Source organism: Hibiscus syriacus, unplaced genomic scaffold, assembly GCF_006381635.1.
Source record: "Hibiscus syriacus cultivar Baekdansim isolate YM2019G1 unplaced genomic scaffold, ASM638163v2 tig00110747_pilon, whole genome shotgun sequence".
Taxonomy (NCBI): Eukaryota; Viridiplantae; Streptophyta; class Magnoliopsida; order Malvales; family Malvaceae; genus Hibiscus; species Hibiscus syriacus.
Window position 1 is genome coordinate 2054624 of NW_024062848.1, and position 10558 is coordinate 2065181.

General features: G+C 37.4%; 2 protein-coding genes and 1 pseudogene across 2 annotated transcripts; 2 read left to right on the top strand and 1 right to left on the bottom strand.

Moving 5' to 3' along the window:
- Window positions 1-1452, top strand: part of LOC120139473 — a 38243-nt pseudogene extending 36791 nt beyond the window's left edge.
- A 3047-nt stretch (window positions 1453-4499) lies between these two features.
- On the bottom strand, window positions 4500-4829 carry LOC120139470. The gene has a single exon (XM_039154672.1). The coding sequence runs from the start codon at window positions 4827-4829 to the stop codon at window positions 4500-4502; it is 330 nt and encodes a 109-aa protein (XP_039010603.1).
- A 2720-nt stretch (window positions 4830-7549) lies between these two features.
- Window positions 7550-9946, top strand: LOC120139451. The gene is made up of 2 exons (XM_039154656.1): window positions 7550-9063; window positions 9784-9946. The coding sequence occupies exons 1-2, from the start codon at window positions 7652-7654 to the stop codon at window positions 9809-9811; spliced, it is 1440 nt and encodes a 479-aa protein (XP_039010587.1). The 5' UTR covers window positions 7550-7651; the 3' UTR covers window positions 9812-9946.
- Window positions 9947-10558: the final 612 nt, after the last annotated feature.

Consider the following 10558-nt stretch of genomic DNA (forward strand, 5'->3'; position numbering starts at 1 on the left):
ATACTACCTATCACATTGCCTTAAAGCTTACACCATTTGAGGCATTGTATGGCTACAAGCCTCCTACTATAGTTTGGCAAGCAGAAACTAATGTACAGTATGTTTGTGAATTATTGTGTAGCAGGGAGGATATTAAACAATTATTGAAGCTACAATTAGAACATGCAAGCAATAGAATGAAACAACTCACAGACAAGAAAAGGACAGAAAGAGTATTTGCAGTTGGAGATTCTGTTTACCTGAAATTGCAACCCTACCGTTAGAGTTCACTGGCCCTGCGCAAGAATTTAAAGTTAGTGGGAAATACTATGGACCTTATAAAATTATTGAGAGGATTGGAGAGGTCGCGTATAGATTGGACTAACTAGATTCTTCTAAGATACATCCTGTGTTTTAAGTAAGCCTCCTGAAGAAACACATCGATGAATCTACAGTCTCTTCAACAGACCCTCCTGCCATGGACGATGATGGTCAGATTAGAATCGAGCCATACAAGATTATGGGTAGAAGAATCATAAATAGACAAAAAAAAACCTGTAACGTAGTTGTTGGTGCGATGTAACATAGTTGTTGGGGAAGCAATTGGGGAAAGCAGAGGTCAAGGGTTAGGGATTGAGGCTTGAGAGGTAATTGAAAAGGGGAATTTAGGGATTCAAGAACAAGAAAGGGGTATGCTACATTTACCTTATGAAGTGGAGTTACCCGATCCAGATAGAGTTGGACAACCCAAGTCTCCAGCCCGAAAGGAGTTGAAGCAGCCCAGGTCATGTGGCCCAATAACCTGCAAGGAGAAAGAAGATAACAATTAATCTGTTAGTTTGTTATAAGGACAGACAACTGACATATTTCAAATTACGTTTTTAGCCTTGTAACTAAATAATGCTGTTGTAGAGTCATTTTGATATCTCAAGTTCTGAATGAAGAATTTCCTTTTTCTCTGAAATCTCTATTCTCTATCTTCTTGAATCTTTTCTATTTCTTAAAACTATAACACTTTGTTCTTAAAATATCAGACAAGTCACCTTAGTGGAGACTATGCTTATGCATTTAAAAAAGTGCTATTGTGAATATGTGAATTGTCTGAATGTTGAGCATCTATGCTATTTAAATGAATAAGGTTTTTTCATATAAATTTTGTTCATGAGTTGATGATTCTGAACTGTCACAGGTTGCCTTATTTTGTGCGTGCATGGGAGGAATCATGTACTACCTAGAATATGAGCCTGATACTATGGCCGCTTTCATTCGGGGGTCTAATCCGCCGCTTCCTTGATAGCAGAATAAGCAATCCTGGTCCATCAGTTAGTCGGACAGCTTCCTACACCTACTTGCAGACTTGATGCCACTAAGAAGCCAGGACTTTGAGGATAACCGAGTGTTCGAATCTTCAACTCCTAAACAATACAACCTTGAATCTATGCCAAGGCTCTAGGCACCCTTCTTTTAGTTGATCACCACTGAAATTTCGCCCATTCCTTCTATTTTAGCTTCTTGCTAAATGAATTAATAAAGATAAGGACTGTATCTTATATCAGCTCAAACCGAAGGGAAATTATGTGGGAGAAGTACAGAATTATAATTAAGCTTTACAACTAAAAAGGAATTCCCATGAGCCAAGTAGTATATACTCAGTGGTGGGGTACATACTGAAGTTTGGATTTTGTTATCTTCATGTTGACATTGGGTTACGATGAATTAAGATTAGTTCTAAAAATGGTTTATCACGATCGTCCCTAGTTTCATGCCCATACTCTCAAATATGCTCTTCTTTGAAGCTCTTCTTTGAAACCCAGATTTTTATCTTTGATTCCCCCTTGAAGATGTCAGAATCTAACGAAAGCATTTTTGGGGAAGAGAAAAAATGTAGGTAGTTGTTTCCCTCATCAAATTATGCGAGAACTTGACACCTTAGCATTTAGAAAGGTGTAATTTGATTGACGACCCAGTTGTTGAGGAAATTATGAGAATATCCTTGTGGATAGTATATAAATTCATAAGAACTAAAAATGATATAAAAAAACGGGTTATAATGCTTTTACATGTAAAATGTTAGGGATGCTTAGAAGAAAGCTATCTTACATGTGATTGCCATCGTGATAAGGTAGTCAAGCTATTGGAGGAGAATTTTGTATGCACTTTCCAGACATAAAACCAAGGTTTGATTACAAAAATTTAATGCCTTGTACTCATGTGATAGATTTATAAAGTTGTTCATAATTTACTCATGATAAATATTCTTTTTTAATAAAATCGTATTTCTCAAAATTCATCTACAAGAGGATTGAAGTTTTCTCTCTCCTGACATTGGGTTGGACATTTGTATATGAAAAACATTTGGTTGTTACAGACGAGCTCTGCAGTTTAATCAAATGGGTCAATTCGTGGGTCATGTTCGCTAGCCATTGCCATTCTCGTGCAAAGACATGTAGGGCACATCACCTGTCAATATATATAAAAGAGAAAATAACCTCAGTGACCGAAAATACCTTGTAATATACGATTTTGACCAACTTTTTTTGGATTTGCTAAAATGACCAAGTAAATCGCAATGGGATTGATAATTCGCAACGCGATCTCCGGTATCGCAAATCAGTTTCCAGATTCGCAACGCAATAGTCGAAGTTCGCATTGCGATTTATTCCAAATTCGTTGCGATAGGCGAAGTTCGCGTTGCGATTCATTCCAAATCGTTGCGATAGTCGAAGTTCGCGTTGCGATTCATTCCAATTCGTTGCGATAGGCGAAGTTCGCGTTGCGATTCATTCCAAATTCGTTGCGATAGGCGAAGTTCGTGTTGCGATTCATTCCAAATTCGTTGCGATAGGCGAAGTTCGCGTTGCGATTCATTCCAAATTCGTTGCGATAGGCGAAGTTCGCGTTGCGATTCATTCCAAATTTGTTGCGATAGTCCAAATATTGCATTTGTTTCTTAAGAATTTTCTCTAAAAAGATAGAATTCGCGCGGACGTATCAAAGACACGTATTACCACGGCCACGACCACGACCCCGACCCCGACCCCGACCCGACCCGGGACGGGACAAGATGGCGGCGGCGGCGCGCGAGAGTCCCCCTTGTTCTCTATCACTCAACAAGGAAGTGGGAAAGCCAAGCCTTAAATACCATTCCCAATAGTGTTTCCAATACTATGTGGGATTGAGCATTACCAACACTTGTTTCCAATACCATTACCTTCATTGTCTGAAAGAGTTTAATTTTGAAACAAAAAAAATATTTATTCGAATAAATAACTTACCCTTTGAGGACTTTGATGGAAGAAAAATATTAACCAAACAAATGCAAAGGAGACAATGATGGAAGTTTTCAACTGAGGATGCTACGAAAACTAGCTGCTAATGACACAAAGGAAACATATCGAGTTGTTTGGTCATCATCTACTCTTTGCAAGTAAGTCATTTGAACACTATAAGAACCCGAATCAGAGTTAGTTTTAGCAATTACTTCATTTATGATCAAAGTCCTCAAAGGGTAAGTTATTTATTCGAATAAATATTTTTTTAGTTTCAAAATTAAACTCTTACAACAATGAAGGTAATGGTATTGGAAACAAGTGTTGGTAATGCTCAATCCCACATAGTATTGGAAACACTATTGGGAATGGTATTTAAGGCTTGGCTTTCCCACTTCTTGTTGAGTGATAGAGAACAAGGGGAACTCTCGCGCGCCGCCGTCCCGTCCCGTCCCGTCTAGGGTCGGGGTGGTCGTGGTCGTGGTCGTGGTAATACGTGTCTTCGACACGTCCGTGCGAATTCTATCTTTTTAGAGAAAATTCTTAAGAAACAAATGTAATATTTTGAATGAATCGCAACGCAAACTTCGCCTGTCGCAATGAATTTAGAATGAATCGCAACGCGAACTTTGCCTGTCGCAACGAATTGGAATGAATCGCAATGCGAACTTCGCCTGTCGCAACGAATTGGAATGAATCGCAACGCGAACTTCGCCTATCGCAACGATTTGGAATGAATCGCAACGCGAACTTCAACTATCGCTTTGCGAATCTAGAAACTGATTTGCGATACTGGAGATCGCGTTGCGAATTATCGATCGCATTGCGATTTACTTGGTCATTTTGGCAAATCCAAAAAAAGTTGGTCAAAATCGTATATTACAAGGCATTTTCGGTCACTGAGGTTATTTTCTCTATATAAAATTATGAGACCACCTTCGGAATATATGTACTGATAATAACCATGAAACCTAATCCCAAGACTCCCGAATTCGGATAAGCAAAATATTCTTCCAATTGAAAGTGAATGGAGAAAATATTAAGTATTTATTTTTAACAAAAAAATATTTATACACTAAAAATTAATTTGAGATATAGATTATATACCTAAAAGTAGATTCCTAATACTTGATGATTTTATAATAATATTTTAATATATTAAATTATATTAAAATATTATTAAATGCTTGAGACTTTGTTAAAGAACAATACAATAATTTTTTTTTTGGTAATACAGAACGTGGACAGAAATTAATACATAAATGCTTGATCTTGATTGGCCAACTCAGCAACCCCAGTGGGAGGAACTTGATGGATCACCACTCCTATCGAAACTCCCTTGGCCAAGCAAAGCAAGTTTGTCGGCCACTTACTACCTTCCCGGCCAATATAACTGATTTTCGTTTCCCAATTCTTACTCAACAACTCAAGAATCATCTCGATGATTGTACTTGCACTTCCGATGCTTGAATTATGAGTTGCCTCCACTGCCATTAAACAGTCCGTTTCAACCTCAACCTTCTTGAAATAGAGATTCCAAGCATATGAGAGTATATAGTATATCGCCCAAAGTTCAGCCATCAAAATCGATCATTTTCCGAGGCTTCGGCTGAAACCAAATATCCAATTACCAAAAGCATCTCACAAGACACCTCCAGCTAATGCCATTTTCCCCGCTCCTCCTACTGCTCCATCGGCGTTAGCTTTCACCCAATCCGGATTTGGTCTTTTCCATCTCACAATTGTCCTATCATTAATCTGCCACCGAGCGTATTATCCTCAGTAGCAACAATTTTATCTGTCGAAGGCAATGAGCCATGAAATCTCCGCGTCCTCATTGTTGTTATGAAAAACTAAATTGCATCGCCTTTTCCAAAGCTTCCAACATACAACCGCAAACAGCACTGCCCCGTCCCTTCCATTGATTGAGAACTTCCCGTTGCCACTGAGGTTCATCATCAACCATTCATCATTTTGCATAGTGAGGAAATCTGACATCTCGTTATTATTAACAACTCTTCTCCATAAGTCCAAAGCAAATGAGCATCGACGAAGAGCATGTGTTATGTCCTCGTCCTCGGTAAGGCATAAAGGGCAGCGAGCCGAAGCAGCAATATGGCGGCGCTGCCTTTCCTCATTGGTCAATAGTCTTCCACGTAGGGAGAGCCAAAGAAAAATACGTATTCGCTGGGGTACAGGAAGTGACCAAGTTCTCCTCAATCAATCCGATAATCCGGTCGACGTAGCAAGCGATAAGGCCTTGTAAGCTGACTTTACACTGAAGTAATGGTTCGCCTCCCATCTCCAACCCGAAACATACTCACCGAGCCTTGACACCGGAGGGCAACAGCAGCGATTCTATCATATATCGACCCTGGAACGCAATCACACAATCTCCCCCAGTCCCATGCCCCAAGCGAAGTAGTCATGGAATCCACCAGAATCGGTCGCGGGTCATCATTATATAAGCAGTGATTAACCAAAGGCCCAGTTCCGTCAAGCCATACGTCATGCCATGTCAGTCCTAGCCCCATTCCGAATATTCCAAAAAATGCTCTTACGGATCTCCTCCCAAACACATCTCAATCAATTCCAAAGTCGTGAGCAGCGTTGTCGATCAATAGTCGAAGGGATTCCCTCAGCCCATCTATACTTGCTTTTGAGCACTTTAATCCATAATTTATCCTTCCCTTCAACAAGTTGCATGCCAATCTTCATGAGAAAGGCTTTATTTTGCCTCTCTAAATCCTTCAATCCCAATCCTCCAGCATCAATTGAGATCTTAACCGTATCCCACTTAACCAAAGCAAGCTTCGTTGAGTCGCCATTCGCACTCCAAACAAACCCACGGATCAACTTCTCTAACTTTTCACAAGTGCCTTTTGGCAACCACGTGGATTGCATTGCGTAATACGGTATGGCCTGTAAAACAGCTTTTGCGTTATTCGTCTCGCTAGAGCGTTTTCGCCACCCAACCCGATAACCGAGACTCCACCTTCTCAATAAGATAATTATAAGTGGCTTTAGTCACTCTACCATGAAGCAAGGGAACACCAAGATACTATCCAAGATTAACCGCTTCCGAGAAACCCAAACGGCTGACCACCATATTCCTGAAGTTTGTGTTACAATTCTTGGAGAAAAACAAGTGTTTTGGCTTAACTTACACAATGTCTGGAGCAAGCACTAAACTCATCCATTACCTCCATAATTATTTTTATTAAGCTAATGTGATATATATATATATATATATATATATAATATTCGCTCATAACGGACACGAGTGGATTGACTTAAATGTAAGGATAAAAATGCTTCTTTTTCCAGTAAGTCTGCATCTCACTGACGTCAGATTAATAGGTTTAAAGGTTTAGAAGATGGGAATGGTGCTATGGTTGAACACACATGGGCATGGAGAAGATTATCATTGATTACTTTCATGACCTTCTTCCAAAGGGATTTAGAAATTTTCTAGCTTACTGTTGAGGATTGAGACCCATGTATCCCAAAAAATGAATAATCTATTCTTGAGAGATTTTTGTTTCGAGTAATCTCAATTAAAATTTATTAATTGGTCGAATAACTAAGAGATTTATATTATCTCATTTTGTGTGAACTTTAATTTTTATATTTAATTTAGAGTGTAATATCTCTATTTAATAAGAAAAAGACTGTTGATTACAATTATTTATGAGTTTGTAAGTTTTGTCTTTGTGGGTTTAATCTTGAAACACCTTTAGACACTATTAATCAAACTAATATTGTTTTGATTCCAAAGATTCTAAAAATATGATTCAAATTAAGCTTATAAGTCTATGTTTGATCATCTGCAAAATTATATCTAAGGTAATTAAGAATAAAGTCCTATGTGTCCTGGATAGTTGTACTGATGACATATACTATTATTATTAATATTAATTTTTTTACCTTATTTTTATAAAATGAATAATTTACTTAAATTATATTATTTACAATTTATTATTTAATTTGTAATAATATAAAATTTTGATTAAATTAATAAATGATGCAAATTATACGAATTTAATTAAATTAACAAGAGATATGAGTAAATTTCTTTTAAAAACATACAAATTAAAGTATCATTTAAAAATAATTAATCATCCATATAAAACCATTATATATTTAAAAAAATTCAGCCATGGATTTTATTTTTTAAAATATTTTTATGTAACTTATTCTAAAATACGTTTTTTATCTATAAATTCGTGTGATTAAATGAAAAATTTTGTAAGTAGCGTAGATTATAGGACATAAAAGTAATTTCCCATGTTTAACGTTACCTCTAGTCTCTCGCCATTACAACGAAACCCAAAACATAAAATCATTACGAAATCAGTTCAATCTTGTTTGTTCTTTTGGTTCCTTCACTTTGAAAAAAATTCATGGCGTCGTTTACTTCCATTCACCTTCACGACTCAGAGGACGACGTCGTTCAGGACAACCACCACCACCATCACCACAGCGACCAAACCCTGACCCTTGATTACCAATCTTACTGGTCTCCCGATTTTCGTTTATCCGATCCCTCTAACCCAAACGATGACGTTTCACTTCCCGACTCCCTCATTATCCACGGCCCCGATCTCTTCGATCGCCGAGAGAACCAAGTCAATTTCGTCATCGATCTCTTCCACCAAAGCTTCGAACGATCTCAGGTTTGTTCCGTTAATACTCCCAATAACAGCGATTGCAATTGTGGCAGCACCAATGATAATAATGATGCCATTGATTTGGTTTATGATAATTTGAGCGATTCGGGTTTTGGTGTTATTGAGGGAAATCATGAGTTGGATTTAGGGTTAGCGTTAGGGTTTGATTCGATGGATACTCATGAGAGCGATATTGAGATTGATACTGGTGGTGTCGAATATGATGACGGCCATTTCTTTGCGGAAAGGATGGTTGCTGGGTTGAGTGCTAGCGAGGTCGGTTCTAATTTTAGCGGCGTTGAAATGTTTGGGGATAGCATTCGGATTGTTGGGCTTAGGTCTGATTCGGTGGACAACGAGGATGATGAGGACGAGAATGATAATAGGGTGTTAACAATTGATTTGAATTCCGGAGATGATTATGGAATTGATGATCATGTTAATGATTGTTATGATGTTGATCCTGCTGATGACGTGAGTGTTAGCATTCCGCTTTTCTGGGATTCACTGCAGTTGGATGAACGCCGGGAGACTGTTGAAGATTTCGAGTGGGAGGAAGTGGATGGTAGGGTTGATGAGAGGGATGTTTTAAGTGTGTTTATTGATGGCGATGATGATGTGAATTCGGTTTCACTATCCGTTTCCCCTATGATATTACCTGAAGATGTGGTTAGTTTAGAGAGGGCAGCTGGATTGGAAACTTTGGAGTGGGAGGTTCTGTTGAATGCTAATAACTTGGACATTGCCCATGAAATGGATGAGAATGCTGAGCCATTTTTTGCAGATCATCATGACTATATTGATGCTGCAGAATATGAAATGCTTTTTGGACAGTTTGCTGAGAATGATAATGCATTTATCGAGAAGCCTCCAGCTTCAAAATCTATAGTTGAGAATCTTCCTTCTGTTGTTGTGACTCTGGAGGATGTGGTTAATGACCATGCTCTTTGTGCGGTTTGTAAGGATGAGGTTAACCTTGGTGAAAAGATGAAGCAACTGCCTTGTGCTCATCGCTATCATGCAGATTGTATTATACCCTGGTTGGGAATAAGGAATACCTGTCCTGTTTGTCGTCATGAGTTGCCAACAGATGATGCTGACTATGAAAGGAGAAAGATCATAAGAGCTGGACGTGCACATTCAGGGTAATTTATGGTCTTGTTTGATTTTTAAGCTTTATTTAGCAGTAGGTTGATAAGAATGTAGATATTGTTTTTGGGAAGTGTCAATATGTTTTGTTAGGATCATGTCATTCTTCACAAATTTATAAGTATTTAATATGTTCTTTTTAATCCTTTTTGCGATATAAGAAATCTCAATGACTCAACTATACCTTGAGGATATTTTTGGTTGGAACAATAATCCACTGTAATTTCCCTTCAATCCTAAATATGTGATTGTTGTTTTCTTGCGTGCCTAGAGATATTATTTTGCTTCATCTTATATTATGCCATATCAAATACATGATTATCTAGGAAGTTGCGGTTTTGTGTGATTTCTTGTTATTTTACTTATTATTCTCTATAATTTTGCTAATATCATAGTTTAAAGGAAAAGCTGTAATCTGGATAGCTATGTTCATGAACTGGAAATGGATCTTGTTAATTTATTTTAGTTTGCCGGAGTGTGTCAAATAATTATTGCAGATCAGCTGAAGAATTGTTTGACTTGTTCTTAGTTTGTTTGCCATAAATGATTGAATGGGTATTTGATAACTCAATGAGAAAGAAATTTGGGTGGTGTGGTGTGAAGAAGTATTTGGAAAAAGAGAATAGGAGTTGGGATCATAGAGCTCATTACAATGCTTAAATATGATTGTTCTCTTTGTTTTTCTTTGTCAGCTAACTATCCAGGTTAAGTGTCAGTTGGAGAGTTGAAGTGAATCCTTTTTGAAACATTTATCCAGTTTGGTTTCAGTTAAGGTGGATAAATGAGCCTGAACCTGAAAACCCGACCCAAAAAAAAACCCAAATCTGCCTGATTACCACCTCTAGTTTCAGTAAATCACTCTATCTGCTTGCTATGTCACTTTATTAATGCAGTGATACGTCTGATTGGGAATGCCATCTTGATTTTTTTTTGCATAAAGGAGGTTATAGGATTCAATTGAACTGACTTTCTGGATTGTTTAAGTTCTAGTTTCATGCTGTATTTTGATTTGGGAAATGTATTTGAAAAGTGCTGTGAAAAATTATCAGTTGAAAAGCTTGGAGTTGCAGCAAACCAAGTGTTGTGAAAAGCTTGATTTGGGTAGTTTCACTTTGATGTTAGTGGAAGAAACTTAGATTTGTTGTCTTCTTGGTGACTGGATAATGGATGGAAAACTTTTGGCTAATCACCTAAAGCCGAGTCTTTGGCCTTATCAAGTCTTAAATATTTACTATATGAATTTGACATATATAGATTTCTTGACAACTATTCTTGTGCTGTGTCATTCGTGCCTTTTTAGGGGTAAGACTCAGCTTGATTCAAAAAATCTTTTTTTTTTATTTCAAGTTATTCAAATCAACTCAAATTATCGACTCAGATTTCAAGTTTGGGTTTAGTTGAAATTTGAAAATTTTGAGGCACTCGAAAAATGAATTTGCGATTTATTTTATTATTTTCTCATTCCTTTAATTCTTCTTTATTTTAAGTTCA